At 41.3% G+C, this 23,414-nt stretch overlaps 1 protein-coding gene across 1 annotated transcript in view; it reads left to right on the top strand.

Moving 5' to 3' along the window:
• The window catches only part of csmd2 (CUB and Sushi multiple domains 2), a 539,567-nt gene that overhangs the window by 369,231 nt on the left and 146,922 nt on the right, over window positions 1–23,414 (top strand). Inside the window, exons 37-39 of the mRNA XM_069896324.1 lie at window positions 2,650–2,795; window positions 12,695–12,775; window positions 14,212–14,325. Of these exons, the coding sequence (XP_069752425.1) occupies window positions 2,650–2,795; window positions 12,695–12,775; window positions 14,212–14,325 (341 nt within the window). The remainder of the gene's footprint in view (window positions 1–2,649; window positions 2,796–12,694; window positions 12,776–14,211; window positions 14,326–23,414) is intronic.

The following is a 23,414-nucleotide window of genomic DNA, read 5'->3' as shown; positions in this document are numbered from 1 at the left end:
TTAACTGTTTTGTCATCCATTGGAAATAGATATGGGTGACACTTTAACGCAACACCTTTACAGTGCCAGAAATCTGGACTGGGGTTTGAATCCTGCGCTGTCCGTGTCCTGGGTTTCCCTGGGAGCTCTGGTTTCCTCCCACTGTTCAAAACGTACAGGGGTTGTAGGTTAATTGGGTGTAAATTGGGTGGCATGGGTCAAAATGGTCTGTTACTGTGCTGTTTGTCTAAACTAAAATTAAAAATTAAATTATGTTGGGAGAAGTGAAAGATGCAGATTTTGCCATTTAGAAAAAAGCAGTCATTGTATAATTCTGTCCTGAAGGCATCTCACCTGAGCTTTATGAAGTCAGTGGGTAAACAGGATCTTACTGACAGATCATAATCAGGTTTATTGTCTTTAACCTATGTCGCCAACTTTGTTGTTTTGCGGGAACAATATTGTGCATTATGGCTGCAAAATTGCTATAAATTACAGTTCCATAAATACTGTCTTTGAAAATAAATAATTGATGCAAACTAGCTTCTCCTCCTCTGCCATTCCATAATCTGATGGCAGAGGAGAAGTTATTTTTATAACATTGGGTGTGTGTTTTCGGGTTCCTATACCCTCTGTAGCCTTTTCCTGTCCTGTGCATTGGAACCTCCGTACCAGACAGAGATGCAACCAGTCAAAATGCTCTCCACAATACACCTGTCAAAATTTGCAAGAGTCTTTGGTGACAGACCAGATCTCCTCAAACACCTAACAAAATATAGCCACTGGCAAGCTTTCTTTATGATTGATTTGTCCTGATGGCTCCAGGATAAATCTTCAGAGATGTTGACACCCAGGAATTTGAGGTTCTTTATACTCTCCACTCCTGACCCCTCGATGAGTGCTGGTTTGTGTTCTTACCTTTCTAAAGTCCACAATCAATTCCTTCATTTTGCTAACACTGAGTGCAAGCTTGTTGTGACACCACAGGACTAGCTTATCTATCTCACTCTTGTATGCTTCCTCATTGCCATCTGTGATTTTGCCTACCACTGTGGTGTCATTTGGCAGATTTGAAGATGGCATTTGAATTAGGCCGAGCTACATAGTCATGGGTGTCAAGAGAGTAGAGCAGTGGGCTAAGCCCACATCTTTAAGGTATGCTTACGTTGATTGTCAGTGAGGAGGAGATACTGTTTCTAATTTCCACTGACTGTGGTCTTTTGATCAGGAAGTCAGAGCCCTAGGTTTTGAATCTTGCTGACCAGTATTGAGGAGATGATGGTGTTGAAAGCTGAGCTGTAATCAATGAAAAGCAACCTGATGCACATGTTCCTGCTGTTTAAGTGATCCAGGGCTAAGTAGAAATCCAGTGCATCTTCTGTGGAATGACTGTGGTAAATTGCAGTGGGTCCAGGTGTTTTCTTAACAGCGAGTTAATTCTGCTGATGACCAACTGTATTGGGAAGAGTTGTGGCTGTCATATGACAGCACTGACCCCTACCTAGTCAGAGGACACACCAGCTGCCAATCAAGGTTTGGTTCCACCCCACCCAGCAGTGCACTCCTGGCTGTTGGTTCCATGTCAATTACCTGGACTTGACTCTCCAGCCCGCAGGAACTTAGCCTTGGGCCATTAACTGTTGTAATTGGATTAACCCTTCTAGCACTGAGCCATTGGACCCTTCTAATGGCCTGAATGCTCCAGCACTCTAAAGGTGCCATGTGTTCTTTGTTCTCTCTCTCTCTTTGCCAGCTTGGGACTACCCTGCTTCATTCCAGGCCTAGAAATGTGGAAGGGCGCTGGAGAAACTGTTGGTAAGATGTGCACTGTTAAAAAGGTTGGGAGCATTTAATTAGTGTCCCTTATAGCATAGAGCCGTGCCTGCACTGACTCAAGGGGTGGTGGGGCATCTTAGTGATTTTTCCTTGATCATTCTATGTAACATTCTATGTATGTGTATTTTGTTCCCACACTTTTTTCCCCATATTCATTATTAATTGTCTGCTATTTCTTTCCCATGGCTGCTGTAAACTCTGTGTAAGTGAATGCTGCATCTGTTAGCATTTCCAACACTTGCCTTTTGTGAATAAAATCCTTCCCCATCAAAACTGTGTCCAGAATTTTTCCCTTTGAAACCTACCAAACCTCTTTCCTCACTCACAACACCAACCTCTCAAAGCAGTTCATTACTGTCAATGTGAGTGTTACTGGGAGAAACTCAATGGAGCAGCTCGCTCTGCTATTTTTGGGCACTGTTATAATTGATGCCCACTTTGCAATGTGTAAATATTTTCCTCTCAGTTTTAAAACTCATTTTAATCCATATGAAGATATAAAACAAATGCAGAGGATAGTTTTGTCCGTGGAGCATCCAATGAAGTTATACAGAGGAGAAAAGTTCATGAAAATCAAAATCACTGTTGGAGCAGTATATTTAAATGGCTGAAAACAAAAAATAAATAGTCATATGGAAAAGGTGATTGTTGGAGTTTTGTGCTCCATTTTCACTCTTCAAATGGTTGTTCAATCAAAACAGAAGATTTCACTTTGTTAACAGGCTGTTTATAGCATGAACACAACCTGCAGATAGAAATGTGTCTTCCTGTGCTTTCATTTAATGCCGCATTTCTCAGGTAACATATTTGATGTTTTATTATCTTTCCCTGCAGGGATGGAGCTCAGCAAAATGCACCCCAGCTCGGAGTGTTCAGTGGAAGCTCAATAAAAGAATCAACATACAGCACTTCAAATCAGGTTCTTTTCAAGTTCCACAGTGACATGGCAAATGGAGGACGATTCATCATAAATTTTTATGGTCAGTCGGTAAATTTTTTTTTTCCTTTTTAGTCTCAATATTTTAGATTTGAACTTTTTTTGCGATAATATTTGAAGAGAATTATGTTGAAAATAAATACAACTTTTCTTTCTCCTCTCTGTACCTCTTTCCCACGTTCACTCATTCAAACATGAGCAGATGTGCTTACACACTGACTTTTTTCAAGCTCTCCTTTATTGTCTTTGTCCCTTGTTGTTTATGTCCTTTTGTTTTATGCTTCAGGTTTATCTCTTGAGTCGTGATGGAATTGTATGTTTACAGAGCAGCAATGAAATTTCCAAATTATTGCTTGTATAATTCTTCTGTGAATATTTTTTCTGTGTCCTCCAAGGACATCTGATGTGGTCTCCTCTACATCAGTGAAACTAAGGATAAACCAGGAGACTGCCGTGCTGAATACCTGACTCCAATGGGTATCAACCTTCTGGTTGTAGCCTTTGTAACTCCCCTTTCCTCTCCCACATTGACCAGTTTGTCATTAGCCTCCTCAATTGCCAGGATAAGGCAAATGCAAACTCAAAGAATACCACTTTCTATTCTGCTGGGGTAGTCTATAGTCCAATGTCATGACCATTGAATTTTCCAATTTAAGCCAGCCCACACCCCCTATATTTGTTTCTGATCTACCTAGGTCCTTTCACATTCCAATCTACATTAGTGACTTGATTCAAAAATACAAAATGTTTTTTTTAAACTTACAAATGCATAAAACTGGAAGCCATGGAGTTAGTGAAGGTACCCTACCAATTGGGGATTGAATTGGACTAAGTCAGCAGAATATTGGCATGAAGCTTCATACATTCAAATGCATTGGTAAGCAAGGAGCAAATATGACAGCATGTGTCATATTTGACATGTTGTCAATATGACAACATCAATGATGTTGTAATAGTTGAAGAGAAAAACAATATTTCCCAAATATTTGAGATAGACACTCAATACAAAGTAGCAATTTTTTAAAGAAGCAAAGTATTTCGTTCCATTCCCAAAACCTTTGCAATGTACAGTGGTCCATAGTTGTAGCAATAGATCCATTTCTTGTGTTCTTCATATTACATATATGTGAACCTGCTAAGACTATTTAAGTTGGCACTTCTCAGAAGTCAAGAAGATATTTCCACAATGTCTTGGGTAAACTTATACCTCTCATTTTGATCATTTTAGATTGGTCACAGTGTTTGAGCTACCGAAAGAAAATAGACACACACACACCGAGAGCTGTTCAGTTTATACAAGTCTTTATTACTAAATCTAAAGCTGAATTCACACTACAATATGCAAGCCCTTCCCAATTATACTTATCAATGCCTGGACTGGTCCCAACTGCCGAAGCGAGGCAACGACTGCACACTTGTAGTAGGTTGTCGGGGCGCCGGTAGCAGCTTCTCCACCTCCCTCGACTGGGACATTAGCTGGACTCTTGAAGTTCTTCTTCTTGCTGAGAGATGTTGCCACCTCTTGGAGAGTCTCAAGCTTCAGCAGTGGGACCATGGCTTATATTACCCAAAAGTTGTTTACTTCAGATTTTATCTCTTTGAACAAATGCAGGTCTCCTGACAGTCTGCGACCAACAAAAGACAACTGCATCTCTGGGCCTCATGGTGGAAATCAGATAATGTCTACTGATTCATATGCATCCCTAGGCCTCGTAGTGTAAATTAGATAATGTCTACTGATTCTAAAAAAACAAGCAGGTTCTCAGCAAAGGCTGAAAAAGTAAAAAAAACATTTTAAATCTTCCATTACGCATAATTATCCCGATAGTGAATAAATCCAGTCTTCTGAACATATGATTCATCAGTGTGAGTAGATAAAAATGATTGTTTTATTCTTCATATCTACCTGCTTTGATGATAGATTTGGATAGCAAATATTTTAATTGGCTTAAATATGTTACATTTGCTCTCATGCTATTACTGCTCTGGTCACTGAAATGTTCTAGCTTGAAGACCATGGTTGAGCATTGGATTTAAGGATGTTCCTGGAAATACCCATTTTTTTTGTCCAGTCCCCACCTTGATGCTTCCAGATGGCAGAGTATGTAAAGAAACAATCGAACATAACATGAGCATTTTGCTGGCTTGTCCACTTTTCTTTGCAGTATTTATTTTGGTATTGCCTGTTCATCTGACAGGATAATTATTTGGGTGTTTTTCTCTGAGCTCCATTTAAATTGTTAATTACAATATCATCTGTATGTTGGTCAGTCGGTGTAACTGAAACCTTCCTTTCCTTAGTTCCTGGTCTGAGGGCAGTTGTGCTGAGTCTCCAACACAAACCTTTCCTTTCTGAAGTGATTGGACAATATGCCTGTTCTGGTCTGTTAAAATATAATCGTGTTGGATTTGTCAAATAAGTTAAAAGAGTTCCTTTGCCAGAGCAAGATATAATTTGAAATATGAATGCTAATTTACTTTGGCTTTTTGACTGGGAGAAATGCTGGAACTTTGAAAGCTGCTTTGAATACCAAGAAGCATAAATGTGACTCTAAATTATTCCATACCACACTCTCATAAGAAATTCTCCTTTTTACTTTTTTCAAAAACTCTCTCAAGCTCACCTGTGCAACATGGATATTATCCATTGAATGAGATGTAGGCAACTTGTTAAAGTTTGCAGACCGTTATTTAATTATGGTGGGAAATGTATATTATTTTCCTAAATGAGATCCAGGGCCACAGCTCACCCATAGTAATGACCTTCATTTGTTGACACCCACCCACGACTGTTGTTTAGGATGAAACATCACACATTGCTGACAGTATTCCTTTTCCTTGCTGTTAGCTTAACTGCCGTAGGTGAATTTTGGTCGATCTGCAATGAATAATTTGGTGTATTGAAATCATATTTCATTTTTGAAATCATATTTAAAAAGGATACATCAATTTGGGTGGATGTCTTTTCTTGCTTTGCAAAGGCCAAAATGACACCTTGAAGGTAATTGGGTTTGAACACCATTCTTGCATCTTCAGAAATGGCATTGGAATTAAGCCAGACTGACAAAATGTAAGAGGCTGGGAAAATGAAGCAAACAATATTAGTGGAGGGAAAAATAGCGGCTGTTGTTTGGAACTAAAGTCCTTGATTGAGACGAGGGACAATTTTAACCCACACTGAGTCTGATTTTAAAAAATGTTATGCTGACGTTGGGTACAAATTTTTAAAAAAATATTTCTTCCACATTCCTTACTTCAAAAGTACTTCAAGATCTACATTTTAGATTGTACAATTCAACAGAGTTAGGCTCTTCATGGAGAATTCTTTTCTCAAGCCTTGAGAATTTATGTCATAGATTGAAAGGGGAAAATTATAAGGGGAACATGAGGGGAAATTTCTTTACGCAGAGGGTGGTGGGGATGTGGAATGAGCTTCCGGCAGACGTGGTCGAGGCGGGATCATTGGTTACATTTAAGGAAAGACTGGATCGTTACATGGATAGGAGGGGACTAGAGGGGTATGGACCGGGTGCTGGTCAGTGGGACTAGGAGGGTGGGGATTTGCTACGGCATGGACTAGTAGGGCCGAACTGGCCTGTTCTGTGCTGTAAGTGGTTATATGGTTCTTATTGTTTAAATCTGTGACTTCATAATTTAAAAAAAAGCACAATTGCTGCATGCCACATAATTTAAATAATGGATCATATCTTGAACTTCCAGCACCTCTACTCCTATATTCTTTCTTATCTTGCTAAATTGAATTGTCTATTGCACATCATAATTGATGTCCTGCAGTTTTCAAATCAGGCCTGGAATCTCATTCAAAATCATCTATATTGTTTGTTAAACGCTATTATATGTAACTAAATAAATATTATATTACAGTGCCCTAAACGTGGGAGCTGAAATTTAACTATTATACAGATATCGATATTTCCCACTGATTACCCTCCAAGGATTGGGATTGAACATCGGGAATTCACCTCCACCCTCAGAAGAGTCAAGGAAGACAGGAAATAGATTTTCCTCAGGAATTTCTCTCTGCCTGACATGAACAACTTCTTCCAAAAGTAGTCCTTGTTGAACTCGGTTCTTCCATAATAGATCTTGCCCACAAATACTTGTGGTTCTTTTAAACTGCATGTTTATCTTTTCCCCCCTCGGTGGCATCACCTGCAATCACTTCACCATGTTTCGTTCGAATTCCGACGAATAGAGTGACAGTACAAGTATCCATATTAATGTTCAAAACATGAAGCTAATTTCTGAGGAGTAATTGGAACCAGACAGGAAGCTCCACTTCCTGTCTGGTGTAGATTGAGAACCAGGTGCCTCAGGTTTAGGAACAGCTTTTTGCTACAATAAATATCAAAAGACTTCAACAGTCAGATTCTTAGAGTATCTGAAAAAAAGTTGATAGAGATTCTCATTTGGCTTCAAGCATCTGGCAGTTAAATTTGACCAATAATAGCTCAAGGTGATGATAATAAATTTTACAATGTGGGATTGATGCAGTATTACAATGTCTTCACTAAATCTCCCTGCCTTTCCACCAATCTCTTCTCCGTTTGAGTCAGTGTAATTCCCTGATGTGATGGCCATAATTACTTTCAGCCTCTGGGAAACCCTTGGGGATGTTTTACTTCATCGTTTATAAACTTTTATTTTCAACCAACAGAGCTTGACTCTGAGGAAAGAGAATTAGCCCTGATTGTGATTACATTGTGGATCATTACTGGTCAGTTATAACTTGTCAATGTGATGGTTTTTAAAAAGTCAATAATTCCCTTTATCTACTTAAATATACAAGTCATATTGTACTGTGTACAGTTTTTGTCACCAAATTATAGGAAAGATATAAACAAAATAGAGAGAGTGCAGAGAAGGTTCACGAGAATGTTGACAGGATTTCAAGGTCTGAGTTACAGGGAAAGGTTGTGCAGACTGGGGCTTTTTTTCTCTGGAGCGTAGAAGATTGAGAGGGGACTTGATAGAGGTGTTTAAGATTTTAAAAGGGACAGACAGAGTAAACGTGGATAGGCTTTTTCAGTTAAGAGTGGGGGAGATTCAAACTAGAGGGCATGGTTTAAGATTGAAGGGGGAAAATTATAAGGGGAACATGAGGGGAAATTTCTTTACACAAAGGGTGATAGGGATGTGGCATGAGCTTCCAACAGACGTGGTCAAGGCGGGATCATTGGTTACATTTAAGGAAAGACTGGATAGATACATGGATAGGAGAGGACTGCAGGGGTATGGACCGGGTGCTGGACAGTGGGACTAGGAGGGTGGGGATTTGTTACGGCATGGACTAGTAGGGCCAAACTGGCCTGTTCTGTGCTGTAAGTGGTTATCTAAATGGAAAATTTCCTTCATGGCATCTTCTAATTTAGCTGAGAGATTTCTCACAGATTTTTTCACACATTCATATTTTTCACACTGGCCCTTCAGAAAAGAAGCTTTCGTCTCCACTTCTTTCACAATCTCGTCCAAATATTCATTCAAAAAAAAACATAACAATTTACAGCACGGAAACAGGCCATTAGGCCCTTCTAGTCCGCACCGAACCAAACACCCCTCTCTAGTCCCACCTCCCTGCACAATGCCCATAACCCTCCATCTTCTTCTCATCCATATACCTGTCCAACCTTTTCTTAAATAATACAATTGACTCCGCCGCCACTATTTCTCCCGGAAGCTCATTCCACACGTCTACCACTCTCTGAGTAAAGAAGTTCCCCCTCATGTTAACTCTAAACCTCTGCCCCTTAATTCTTAACTCATGTCCTCTTGTTTTAATCTTTCCTCCTCTTAACAGAAATAGTCTATCCACATCCACTCTGTCTATCCCTTTCATAATCTTAAATACTTCTATCAAATCCCCTCTCAACCTTCTACGCTCCAAAGAATAAAGACCTAATCTGTCCAATCTCTCCCTATACTCTAGATGCTTAAACCCAGGTAACATTCTGGTAAACCTTCTCTGCACTCTCTCCACTCATATCTTCCTGTTTTGCCAATAGCAATTGATCCTGGGCTTCAACATTAGACAACTCTCGTGAGCTTTATTCCAAGCTTCACAATCTAGGCCACAGATGTTGCAGTGGGTGACGATAGCTAAGAGCTCCTCCTCCGACAGTGTAGTGGCTCCTTTAAACTCAGTAGTCGAAAGAAGATGGCCTGCATCTTCCAACACTCCACTATGAAGACACTCATCAAGTTGTTCTCCCAATAGTTCAAATTCTCGTATTGATCTATTCTTATCCTCTAATGCAGCCATTCTTTCTTTTAGATGCAGCTGAAGTTGCTCATCAGACCTTGTCAACCATCTGTCCATCATGTCTGACAGTTGCCTATTGTGCTATTCATTAATTTTCTCTCTGTCAGGCCCTTTGTAGTTCCTGATTCTGTTTTTCAAGCTGTGTCTCTAATTGTTTCAATACGCCGTTCTTCAGCCTTTGTCAGAGCTGCAATTCGCTGGGCAATTTCAGGTTCTTCTTCTGGAAACATTTCTGCTCACTTCATTGTCTGCGGCAGCTTCTGTTCAGCAAGTTTATTTTGTTGCTGGCGTAAGAAGGCATCCTTATTAGCCAACTCATTTTCCACTTTGTCGTTCATATCATGTAATGAGGTTGATTCTCACAGTACATTAAGGTATCGCTTATCCATTGTAGTTATCCTTTCTTCCATGAGTGTTGTGAGCTTATATTTGGTGAAGCCACTACAAAAACTCTTTTCACCAGGTCAAGCTCTTCACATGCACCCAGACCTAATATTGACTGTACTCTCCTCTCTACATTCAGTTGTTGTGACATTAGATTCACCTGGGTTCCAATCTCGAGCTTAAATGGAATTACTCATTCATTCACCGTCATTTTGCAGTCTTTAGTGAATCCTTGAAGAATTCCTCCATTTCTTTGTCCACTTTTCTCTTGGTATCCCCTGCTTTGCATGACTTTGCAAAATGATTCTTCTTCCCACATTTAGAGCAGGACTTTCCATAGGCAGGTCACATCTTTGGAATACGTCTACCCACGCACCTGCTGCATTTGCAGTTTGAGCTTATTTCTTTGGGAAATTTCTGGTGCTCTGCTTATCTGTTGTCATTGCATGCACTGTTGTTTCTCTTGTGCAGCTCCATAGCTGTGGTGTCTCTTGTGCAGCTCCTTGGCTGTTGCATCGATCTCGTGCAGCTCCTTGGCTGTTGCATCGATCTCGTGCAGCTCCTTGGCTGTTGCATCGATCTCGTGCAGCTCCTTGGCTGTTGCATCGATCTCGTGCAGCTCCTTGGCTGTTGCATCGATCTCGTGCAGCTCCTTGGCTGTTGCATCGATCTCGTGCAGCTCCTTGGCTGTTGCATCGATCTCGTGCAGCTCCTTGGCTGTTGCATCGATCTCGTGCAGCTCCTTGGCTGTTGCATCGATCTCGTGCAGCTCCTTGGCTGTTGCATCGATCTCGTGCAGCTCCTTGGCTGTTGCATCGATCTCGTGCAGCTCCTTGGCTGTTGCATCGATCTCGTGCAGCTCCTTGGCTGTTGCATCGATCTCGTGCAGCTCCTTGGCTGTTGCATCGATCTCGTGCAGCTCCTTGGCTGTTGCATCGATCTCGTGCAGCTCCTTGGCTGTTGCATCGATCTCGTGCAGCTCCTTGGCTGTTGCATCGATCTCGTGCAGCTCCTTGGCTGTTGCATCGATCTCGTGCAGCTCCTTGGCTTGTTCTTGTGTGGTCTCCGCTGCCCCCCACCACACACACTCGCAGCCTTTTTTAGAGTCAATTTTTTTTCACCTCACAGTCTTTCTCTAAGTCCATTATCTGGGATTCTGAAAACTATTCTGCCTTTAACGAGTGAATTTTTTAAATCTCCAAATTCTCAGTGTGTGAACCTCAGCTAAGTATTAGTCAAAGCTCAAACCTTGTTTCTGGTCACAGGAGAAAAACTTGAATCCCTCAAATGTGATGTTTTTACTTTAAAACAAAATATTCCTCAGACACTTCTGACACCACGTTATGCTCGTTCTTTCAAGAAGAACGGTTTTACGTGGATTTAACACTTAAGCAACTTTATTTTCCTTGAGATGCTTCACCCAACTTCCAAAAACAACCCCCATTATATGTAACTTCCTGTTTCCGTGCAACTGTGTGCATTGTAAGCTAGGAAATGTAGTTCTAATTTACTCACATAATAACTCACTGAGATTGATTTTTAAGTGTTAAAATTATCATACAGACTAGTTTGGAAAAGCTGTTGAGCTGAAAATTCAGTCATGATCTTATTGAATGAAGGCACAGTTTATGGAATGCCATATGGTACTTGTGCTTCTGTGTCTTGCGATGACGAGGAGAAGAAACAGAAGTAGAAATGGAAAATTTTGGGAGAAAGAAATAAAACATGGAAGTCTGCAGACACCGTGGTTGAAGTAAAAACAATGCTGGAGAAACTTATCAGGTCAAACAGTATACTTTATATAACAAAGAGTAATCGGTCTGCAGCATTCATGAAAGAGAACCAGTATTTGAATTCAAGGATCTTCCATCAAAACATAGAAGTGAGAAAGCGTTTTTTTCAGGGAAGGAATAGAGACAAGAGAGGGAACATCTCTCAAGTGGTCAATTTAATAATTACTTAAAAAAAATTAATCAGGGACAAAAAGAAGAGAAGAAATATATTGAAACAGCATGGATATGTGTGGAAAGAGAAAAACAAGAGTGTTTAACTAGAACTGTTAAATTGAATATTGAGACCTGAAGGCTGTAATATGCCTGGATGAAAGATGAGGTGCTGTTTTCCAAGCTTGCATTTAACATAATTGGAACAACATCAGAGGCCAAAGACAAGGAGTCAGAGGAGCCATTGCATGGAGAATTAAAAGAAGTGAAAGGAAATTGGAAGCACACAGTTGTCCTTGCAGATTGAGGGGAGGTGTTTTGCAGTCTGACGCCCAAAGTGAACTTCATTGTTCCAGTGTAGAGGCGCTGACATTGTGAGTGTAAAAAAAAGCAGAAAGTTAAGAGAAATGCTAGAGGGTGTGGGTTAAGGGTGAAAGGGGAAAAGTTTAAAGGGAACATTAAGAGGAACTTCATGGAGAGTGGTGGGAGTATGGAATGTGCTGCCAGCTGAATTGGTAAATTCAGGCTCAATTTTGGCATTTAAGAAAGATTTGGACAGGTACATGGAAGGGAGGGTTATGGAGGAATATGGACCAGGTGCAAGTCAATGGTACTAGGCAGAATAAGAATTTGACACAGACTAGAAGGGCCAAAGGACCTGTTTCTGAGCTGTAGTGTTCTATGAATTGTCGCTTCACCTGGAAGTACTCTTTGGATCCCTGGATCAGCAAGAAAGGGAGTAGTTGCTGGAAGTAAAAACATGAAGGAAGAAGTCAGAGACAAGAGAAAGGAGGGTAAGATGTATCTGATGAAGGAATCTCATTGAAAGTGGTGGAAATTATTGAGATGATCAGTATAATGTAGAGGATGGTGTCCATCCTTATTTTGGCTGTGAGGAATTTGGGCGAGAGAAAAGTATATGTAGACGGGGTGATATTGTTGAGTGTAAACCACTGTAAAAGACAAGGGAAGCCCATGCATATGAAATCTCATTATCAGAACAGATATAATGGTAATTGAGGAAAAGGAATGGTATCCTGAAAAGAAGTAGAGTGGGAGGGGGCATGGTTATGATAGATTTGCAAGTCAATGGCAACAGTGGATCTGGGAAGCATGCTGAATGGTAATATATTAAATTATTTCTGTCAAAAATCTTATTTTTGGCCAATCCTTTGCAGGGTTTGGTATGTAAGTGTTCAAAATACTCTCTCCAAATTATCTTGGTAGTTACCGAATGGATTAAAAGAATGCTCATTTCAGTTTAGGAACAGATTTTTTAATTGTAGTTCATGTGATGCTCTGATGTTCAAAACAGTTATTTTTATTGGTTTCCAGCCTTTCAGCTGAGAAAATGCCGTCCCCCTGTCTCTGTGGCAAATGCAGAGATTTTCTCTGAAGATGAAGAGTTTGAGATTGGTAAGTTATGCTAATGTTTTTGTTACAATTTTTGAAGTCAGTTGCTAATCATCTCCACTTGTCAGAGATAAACTAACAGTTAGCGTCATAGTCTGTAACGAGTTTGTCCCCATGTCTGTGTGAATTTCCTCCAGCTGTTTCGTTCTTCTCTCACTATTCAAAAGATACCCAGGGTGTAGGTCAATTGGGTGTAATTGGGCAGCACGAGCTTGAGGACCGAACGGACCTGTTACCACGCAGTATGTCTAAATTTAACTTAAATTTCAAGATTTGGTTCAAGCCTTTACTGGCTAGCATTCATCTCTCAATTAGTATGTCAATCAAAAAGCATTCAAACAATATCTACTGCTGTTAAAGATGAAGTTTTGTTATAAATTGGCAGTTGTGTTTCCAGTAAAATAATGAAAACATTTGAAAAAGCACACATTCACAGAGTTGTGAAAATGCATCTCCTTTTGATGTGTTTAATCTCCAAGAAATTTTTGCCCCAGGGAATGGCATTAAAGGGGTCATTGCACAATTTATCAATGAAAGTTTTGAAATGATTCAACCTTGAAATCATCAAATACACTTGTAAAAATGTATCAAAAATGTCCCTTTATTTATTTACTTCCAACATGTCCAAAGCTTGAGACTTTGTGGACTTTTGGCCCAAGTATAATTGATAATTAACCTGGTAAGTAACTTTGGGGATTTATACCAATCTCCACATGAGCATCATACATCAGTGGCAAAAAGTTACATGGATTGTACAGTCGAGTTAATTTGGATTGTGAACAACTCACTAGTCTGGTAGACAATCTAGGTTTCACACAGTAAACCAGCACAGAAATTCCCGATCTCTTCAGTCGGTCTCCACTGCTTTAAAATGGCCCCTTTCACAGTCACCCTTCATTGGTCCATTGGTTCCTATTATCCCAATCCGTATTTCAAAGGAACATCTCTGAGAACAGCTCTCCAAAGGAAAGGTGCAGTGAATGGTCTATCATTCCTGCAAGAAGCAGGTTGTATTATAAACCCCCTAATCACTAGGCTGATGATGGAGAAAGGGGGGGAGGAGGAGTCACCTGATCAACTGAAAGCACAGATATCTGCTGAATAAAATTGGACTGGAATTCATAAAGAAAATAAGAGTGGCACGAATAACATAACACTTAACACAGTGTTACTACAGTGCCGACAACCCTGGATCGAATCCGGCGCACTCTGTCAGGAGTTTGTACATTCTCCTCATGACTGCATGGGTTTCCTCCCATCCTTCAAAATAAAATGAGCAGTGTTTGTAGTTAATTGGTGTATTTGGCTGCCACAGGCTCATGGGCCAGAAGAAGCTGTTATGATGCTGTGTCCCTGTAAAAAGAGAATGAGTGGTATTTTTCACTTTCTGTACCTTGTCTATGAGCCTTGAAATAACTCTTTTTTTTCCACATTCCAAGGTGACATTGTCAAGTACCAATGCATCCCTGGATTTATGCTGATTGGAAATGAAATATTAACATGTCGTCTTGGAACGCATCTCCAGTTTGAAGGACCTCCTCCATCCTGTGAAGGTACAAAGAAAATAACAATAAATACTATAGGAGTGGGTAATTGTAGGTACTGCTCAATTATCCTCTCTGTGTAGCTCTAGAAGTTGCACATTCCTTCAATTTTTATTTTTTCTTTTGTCATAGAATGTGGTCATTTAGCCCGTCTACTCCATGCCAGTTCACAGAGCTCTCCGAATAATTACATTCTCCCATAATCTCACATGGCCATCATTTCCCCCCAATTCTCCCACTGCCTACTTACACTGGGGCCAATTTAGAGTAGCCAGTGTGTCTTTGGGATGTGGGAGGAAACGAGAGCGATCGAGAAAAACACCTCTGGTTGCAGGATTAACATGCAATTTGTGTGGAAGCTGCAGATCGACAGTACCCAAGGTTCAAGTCCTAACCCAGGTTGCTGGAGCAATTCAACTTGCTGCAACAGTGTGCCATTTCTATGCTCAAAGACTTATTTGTTTGTTATTTAATTGTTGTTCCATAAAAGTAGCCTCACAGTGATCAAACCAATAGTTCACTTGTGCAACATCAGCACAGCACCCCTGTGATTTATTTTTAGCTCACATTTGCCATTCTTTTCATATTCCATCCTTTGATTTAAATTTGATTCATTTATGTGTAATTAAAAAAAAGATATGTGAATGCTAATGAAGCCTGTCAAGTTAGTGAACAAACAATGGTCTTTCATTGACTGGCATACAACCAAAACTTGGCAGATCCATCTCACTGAAATATGCTGGTTTTACAAGTGTGATCTCAGCCTTTCTAGCATCACCCAAATATTCCACTGTTTTCAATTGTGGAAACTGAAGAAGTGGGTTGAAGGGACTGGTACAACAAAGTCAAGAAAGTGGGAAGAGGAAGGCTTGGGGTTGAGGCAACTGGAGGTTTTGGGGCAGCAAGGTCCAGACATGATGACTTGGAGGAGTAATATAGGTGGGGGGGCATTTGTGGTCAGGAATGCTGGGGTGAGAAGGTTAAGAGCATAGAGAATGATGGTTTGGAGGACTGTGGAAGACCTCCATTCAGTTGACATGAAAGTGCTCCCCATTGAATCTCCCCATTGAAGTCTCATTGCAGGATTTAAACCATAGATCCCACCCCATCGGTTTGTCTTATCATTCTTCGCCAGGATTTCTCGGGGTTAGTACCAAACCTCACTACTGCATTGGGGATTCTGATAACTGTCTCTCACTAACAGTGTGGGGTCTGATCAGTGGTATTATTGACTGGTCGTTTCGCCTGGCCATCCCCGCAGACCATATGGGCTGATTCAGATTGATTCTGCTTGGACTAATGTCTTTGGAGGGGGTGGGGGGGTTCATCTGACAATGCAACAAACAGAAGGCTCCACAGAAATACAGTGCCCTGTGGGGAGGTCAGTGTCATTCGCTTCGCCTCACTAGGTCAAAAAGGAGCTGGTAGGAACATGGGCAAATGGGCTCAAGTGGACACCTATGGAGCTGCACTGAGCTTTCCAAAAGAAAAGCTAACAATTATGACAGGACATCAGAAATTCAAGCCCAATGTAATAAGGGAGTGTGTCTGGATCTGTATATATTCTTCTCTTTGGCTTGGCTTCGCGGACGAAGATTTATGGAGGGGGTAAAAAGTCCACGTCAGATGCAGGCTCGTTTGTGGCTGACAAGTCCGATGCGGGACAGGCAGACACGATTGCAGCGGTTGCAGGGGAAAATTGGTTGGTTGGGGTTGGGTGTTGGGTTTTTCCTCCTTTGCCTTTTGTCAGTGAGGTGGGCTCTGCGGTCTTCTTCAAAGGAGGTTGCTGCCCGCCAAACTGTGAGGCGCCAAGATGCACGGTTTGAGGCATTATCAGCCCACTGGCGGTGGTCAATGTGGCAGGTACCAAGAGATTTCTTTAGGCAGTCCTTGTACCTTTTCTTTGGTGCACCTCTGTCACGGTGGCCAGTGGAGAGCTCGCCATAGAACATGATATAACCTCTCTGGTAATTACAGATGGACTGTGTGAGTCCATAACTCGTTTGACTGTGAATGAATGAAGTTTTTTTTTGTCCTGTACATCAGTACAATGTACGGATGTGATGCAAGTCTTGTGTGCTGCTGTTTCCCCAGGTGCATAACATATGATGGCTTACAACACTAAATAATAAAGATAGTTTTAAAGGAAGAAAAAAATAATAAATAACCAGTTATTTGTTGTGCAAAAATGTGTTGAGTCAGCTGTGCAGATAGATCTTTGGTGAACTGGTATGAGAGTGTACATAGGCTACTAAATAATAGAAGTGAAACTGCATGAGGAGGAAAACTGGTCTGTATCTAACAGCACTGGTGCTGGTGTCACCAGTTATTTTTATGTTATCACCATTAGTTTGACATCAAGTTTTCTGAAGTGAACAGGGCACTCAGAGTTTCCAGTTGTGATTGTCTATTGTAGGTGTGATTCTAGATGATGCAAGTTTTACTCTTTATTTAAGAAGGCTGCTTGAAAATGTCATGATGCTCCATTTTCAATGTTTCATGTTTATTTTTGGTTTCATTACCAAGTTATTTTGTTTGCTGCTATTTTATAAACTGTGTCAAAAACATCTGATTAATGGCCACTTTAATAGCAGGAATCTCCCAATGGTGAACCATTTTAATTCCCTGCCCCATTCCCACGCCAACATCTATGTCCATGGTCACATGTAGTGCCAGAATGAGACCACCTGCTTCTTTCTGTCTGGACACCCTTCAACCAGATGGCATTAACATTGACTTCTGGTTTCCATTAGTTGGTTCGTTCATTCGTGTTCTCTCTCTCTCTCTCTCTCTCTCTCTCTCTCTCTCTCTCTCTCTCTCTCTCTCTCTCTCTCTCTCTCTCTCTCTCTCTCTCTCTTTCTCCTGTCCTCCTAGCCGTCCAATTATTGCCTCCTCCACCAATGTCTTTATAAAACTTTATCATAACATCCCAATCCTATATTCAATTTCTTGATTTATGAAGGGCAATATGCCAAACACTCTTTTTACAACCCTATCCACCTGTGATGCAACGTTTAGAGAATTCTATATCTTTATTCCCAGATTCCCTTGTTCTACTGCACTCATCAGTGCCCTACCATTTACCATGCATGTCCTTTCTTGGTTATTCCTTCCAAAATTCAACACCTCCCACATGTCTGCATTAAATTCCATCTGCCATTTATCAGCCAACTTTTCCAGCTGGTCCAGATCCCTCTGCATGTTTTGAAAACTTTCACAATGCCTCCAATCTTGGCATTATCTGCAAATTTGCTGATCCAATTTATCACTTTATCATCCAGATCATTGATATAGATGGTAAACAACAATAGTCCCAGTACCAATCCCTGAGGCACACCACTAGTCTCAGGCCTCCAGTCTGAGAAGCAACCATTCACCACTTCTCTCTGGTTTTTCCCATTCAGTAATTGAATCCAGTTCACTACTTCACTATGAATTCCTTGCATCTGAACCTTCATGACTAACTTCCCATGTGGGATCTTGTCAAAGGCCTTACTAAAGTCCATGTAGACAACATCCACAGCCTTCCCTTCGTCAACTTTCCTGGTTTACTTTACTTTGGCTTGGCTTCGCGGACGAAGATTTATGGAGGGGGTAAAAAGTCCACGTCAGCTGCAGGCTCGTTTGTGGCTGACCAGTCCGATGCGGGACAGGCAGACACGATTGCAGCGGTTGCAAGGGAAAATTGGTTGGTTGGGGTTGGGTGTTGGGTTTTTCCTCCTTTGCCTTTTGTCAGTGAGGTGGGCTCTGCGGTCTTCTTCAAAGGAGGCTGCTGCCCGCCAAACTGTGAGGTGCCAAGATGCACGGTTTGAGGCGTTATCAGCCCACTGGCGGTGGTCAATGTGGCAGGCACCAAGAGATTTCTTTAGGCAGTCCTTGTACCTTTTCTTTGGTGCACCTCTGTCACGGTGGCCAGTGGAGAGCTCGCCATATAATACGATCTTGGGAAGGCGATGGTCCTCCATTCTGGAGACGTGACCCATCCAGCGCAGCTGGATCTTCAGCAGCGTGGACTCGATGCTGTCGACCTCTGCCATCTCGAGTACCTCGACGTTAGGGGTGTGAGCGCTCCAATGGATGTTGAGGATGGAGCGGAGACAACGCTGGTGGAAGCGTTCTAGGAGCCGTAGGTGGTGCCGGTAGAGGACCCATGATTCGGAGCCGAACAGGAGTGTGGGTATGACAACGGCTCTGTATACGCTTATCTTTGTGAGGTTTTTCAGTTGGTTGTTTTTCCAGACTCTTTTGTGTAGTCTTCCAAAGGCGCTATTTGCCTTGGCGAGTCTGTTGTCTATTGTCTTTCCTGGTAACCTCTTAAAAAAACTCATGACTTATCACGCACAGAGCCACGTTGACTATACTTAATCAGTTTCTGGCTATCCAAATAATTGTATAGCCGATCTCTTAGAACACCTTCCAATAATGTACATACTACTGATGTCTGGCTCACCAGCCTATAATTTCCAGAGTACTTTTGGAGTTTTTTTTTAAACAATGGAAAAACACAAGCTACCCTCCAATCCTCTGGAATCACATCCATGGCTAAGGACATTTTAAATATTTCTAACAGACCTCCTACAGTTTCGACACTAACATCCCTCAAGGTGCAAGGGAATATCTCGTCAGGCCCTGGGGATTTATCCACCTTTATTTGCTTTAAGACAGCAAGCATTTCCTCCTCTTTAATTTGTGTAGGTTCCATGTTTTCACTAGTTGCTTTCCTTGCTTCCCACAACTGTGCCCATTTCCTGAGTGAAATACTGATTGAAAAAAAAATTCATTTAAGGTCTCCACTCCTCTTTTGGCTACATATGCATCTGATCACTTGGATCTTCAAGGGAACCAATTTTGTCATATCCTTTAGCTCTTTCTCTCTCTCTTTTATGTATATGTGTGTGTATATATAGCATTTTCCTTCACATTGTTTGCCTGAGCAACCTCGTGTCACCTTCAAGCCCTCCTAATTTTTTTAATTGAGATTTTTTTTAAACTCCTCAAGTACCTCATTTTTTCCATGTTATCTATACCTGCATGACACCTCTATCTTCCTCTGAGCCAGATCTCCAATATTCCTCAAAAACCAAGGTTCCCTCTGCCTGCTAACCTTGCCTTTAATCCTGACAGAAACATACAAACTCTACTCTCAAAGTTTCTCCTTTCAAGTTCCTCCACTTACCTCACACATCCTTGCCTGAAAACAACTTACCCCAATCCACACATTCTAGATCCTTTCTCATTTCCTCGAAATTGGCCTTTCTCCAACTTAGAATCTCAACTCAAGGTCCAGACATATCATTCTGCAGAATTAACTGTAATCTAATGGCAATATGATCACTGAACCCAGAATGTTCCCCTACACAAACCTTTGTCGTCTGTCCTGTCTTGTTCCCTTATAGGAGATCCAGTATTATGCTCTCTCTAGTTGGTACCTCTGAATATTGATTTAGGAAAAAAAAAATTCCTGAACACATTTGACATACTTCAATCTCATCCTGAGTTGATCATTAAATTGATCTGAGATATCTCATATCCTGGCAGAAGGGAGGCAACATACCATCTGAAATACTCGATCTCTTCCACAGAATCTCTTATCTGTCCCCCTAACTATGGAATCCCTTATCACTACAGCTCACCTCTTCTCCCTTCCATTCTTAGCCACAGGACCAGACTCCGTTCCAGAGACCTGATCACCATGGCTTGTGCTTGGTAGGTCATCACCCCAAACAGTATCTAAAATGGTACACTTGTTATTGAGGGGAACAGCCACAAGGGTGCCCTGCACAGTCTGCCTGTTCCCTTTCCTTCTCCTGACTGTCACCCATCTACCCTTCTCCTGCCTCCAATGTGTGATAGTGTCCCTGTAACTCCTGTCTCTGATATACAGTCCCTCACTTTTATAATAATGTTTGGGTCACCTGCCCTCTGCCTCCCGAATGATCCAGAGTTCATCCAACTCCAGCTCCAGTTCCTTAACCCGGCTTGTCAGGAGCTGCAGCTGGATGCACCTCATAGATAAAGTCTGACAACCCACATTCTAAAGGGGAGCATTTTCCTGTCTTGGCTGCCATTCTCACTATTTATGACTAGAAGAAAAAAATTGATATCTAAAACCTGCCCTTACCTGTGCCAACCTGCTGAATCCTTTTTGTTCCTCGAATAGGATGGTTCTTTCTTACTTCCACTCCTGCACCACCACCTTGGCCTCTTGAACCAAAGCCTTTCCACTCTGATTCAACCCACTCCAATGATAACTACTCTGCTACACAGTTCCTCACTTTTATAATAATAATGTTTGGGTCACCTACCCTCGATTGGCCTTCAACTTCTCCTATGTCTTCAACTGTTGAACTCAATTGCCCAATCATTTTCCTCCACCATTTTTTGGGTTTTTACTATAATCACAACGTCGGCAGACCTTTGTGTTTCTCTTCTACCTATTGTAGATAATTTCTCAGTTAATGGAATGAACAAAAGAAGATGACTGCTGAGATTTTTGCCTCTGGGTAGCAGAGCTTTGACCAGCCAGATGTACTATAGTGATGCTACTGTATACTTGGCTCAAATTTGGACACATTTTATTTTCCTCAGGCAGCTGCTTAGCATCTTCTGAGGTGCCAGTATGCAAACTACAGACGCTTCCACATATGGAGTGGAAAGTGGCTAATGTGGTTGATGGATTGGTCATTTGCAGAGTGGAGCAATCCTTCCAATGTTTATGCGGGGCTTTTATCTACTCCCGATGTACAAGCTGGAGGCACTCTTTATCATCCCAAATGCTTTGAATGTGTTAAAGTACTGACAGAAGTTTTCCACTGTGGAATCTTTACACTTCAATGCTGTGATGTCTGCCCAAATTATGAGCCTGTCTCACATTAGTATGGGACCTGTCAAGGAATGAGGACAGATCTATACACATTATCACAAACCAGCCGGGAGTATATTGTACCTCTACGCCCTCCATCTCCTATTTCTTTATTCCCCTTTCAACAACCCTCCTCTTCAGTTTTCCTTGTCATCTTGATAGCTGTCAAGGAAAGAAAGAGGACCTGAAGCATTAGTTCCTTCCCAGTCGTCAGTGTAGATCTAAAGCAGTGACTGAAACTCTAGTCACTGCACCCACTGGGAAATATGCAGGCAAATTTTCAATGAAGGAAAATGGGTGCAAACTATCTGAATGATTTTTTTTTTAAAGTAAATTTCATCCATTGAGATTATTTAGCAAGTTAAATGCTAGGGCTCAACGCAGCACCTTTTCGCACACTAAGTGGCCACAATCCAATATCTAGACAACTGTGTTTAGTAATATTGACTAAATATAAATTCTAGGCAGATGAGCTCAAGTAGACATTGAAGGGACTGCAAAGATCCAGCTCGAAGACAGAATTACCTACTGTATTGCACAACATTGCCCCCTCTTGCTGAATGTCTTGAAATACATGAGGACAAAGATTATGCTTTTTTCTGAGTTTAAAAAGTCCACTAGAATGAATCTTCCAACCTTTATTATCCTTTCAAACACATAGTTAAGGTTTTATGCATATTTAAAGTTTTATGTTCTTTAACATCTGAAACCTAATCAGCTATCTTCAATCTTTTAGATGATCATTGTGAAATAACTTTGAATTATCCAGTTCAAAAAAAGACTCATAGATTCCATTAGAAAATCCAAATCATGAACGTACAACATAAAAAAGTGGCCCCAAACCGACCCCTGAGGAACACCACTAGTAACTTGTAGCCAACCAGAATATTCCAACCTTCTGTTTCCTGCCAATCAACCGGTGCTCTACCCATGCCAGTATCTTCGGCTCTTATCTAGTTAAGCAGCCTCTTGTCAAAGGCCTTTTGAAAGTCCAAATATACAACATCCATTCATGTCCTTTGTTGAGCCAACTTGAGGTTTCCTCAAAAAATTTGAATAGGTTTGTCAGGCAAGATATTCCCTGAAGAAAAATCACATTGACTTTGGGCTTATCTTGTCTAGTCATGCACCCTCTAGCTACTCTGTAACATCGTCCTTGGTAATCAACTCCAACAGCTTCCTAACCATGGATTTTTAGGCTAATTTCTCTATAATTTTTGCTGCCTCCCTCCTTTTTTTTATGTAGTGGAGTGAGCTTTACAATTTTCTAGTCCTAAGGAAGCATTCCAGAATCTATTAAATCTTTGAAGATCATTAGTAATGCCTCCATAATCTCTATAGCTATTTCTTTGAGAACCTGAAGGTGCGTTCCATGTGGTCTGGGAGACCCTTAAACCTTTCATCTTTCCATGTACCTTCTCTCTGGTGATTGAGATGGCACTCCCCTCTCTTCCTTGACACCCTTGAAGACAGTGAATACAGATGAAAAACCCTTTCAGTTCAGACTCAGATTTCAGATTTATTGTCAGAGAAAATGCATGACATGACACAACCCTGAGATCCCTTTTGAAGTGCCAGTTGATGAAGTAGACAAAGATGATGTGGTCAAACAATAATCAGGGCTTTTATTAGCAGAAACTCATGGTACAATAATGCAAGACAATAGGTGCTTACACAGTTATACACAAAGGGAGTGTCCTTAACAGCAGTGATAATGCACAGCCAATGTTAGTACAGCAAGGCTCGCCAGAGGGGAGACAGGCAGCTTGGCAGACATTCACCACAGTCTCCCCCCAGCAGAAGAAGGGTTAAAACCAAAAGGACAGCTGCTGGGAAAAACTGAAGCAAGCGATGCATGGATACCATGTTTGGCATTGAGAATACTCTAACAGCCAAAATACGCCAGTATCTAGCAAGCAATCAAAATATAATGAGATGTTTTATGAATATGTCAGCCTATCAGTTTGTTTACGAATTCTGGTGATTTTTCTCAAAAAAAAGGTTGCTTCTTTGCAACCTTGGGAACTGGTACAGTTCCTGAGTCTGTTGTGTGGGAAGGACTGACTTCTGGACCTGCTCCAGAATCGCCAGCATGAGGCAGTGGAGCCTCAGCATGGCTATCTGAAAGCTTAGTAGGGGTCACAGGCTCACTCTGAGTAGGAGTGTGAGGAAAGGGCAAACCAGGCGAGGCCAGATCTCTTTTGAAGATATCCCACTCCCGTCTGGGAATTTAACA

The sequence above is a fragment of the Narcine bancroftii genome, chromosome 8, assembly GCF_036971445.1.
Source record: "Narcine bancroftii isolate sNarBan1 chromosome 8, sNarBan1.hap1, whole genome shotgun sequence".
In the NCBI taxonomy this organism is placed as follows: Eukaryota; Metazoa; Chordata; class Chondrichthyes; order Torpediniformes; family Narcinidae; genus Narcine; species Narcine bancroftii.
This window is presented reverse-complemented; position numbering and strand designations above follow the sequence as displayed.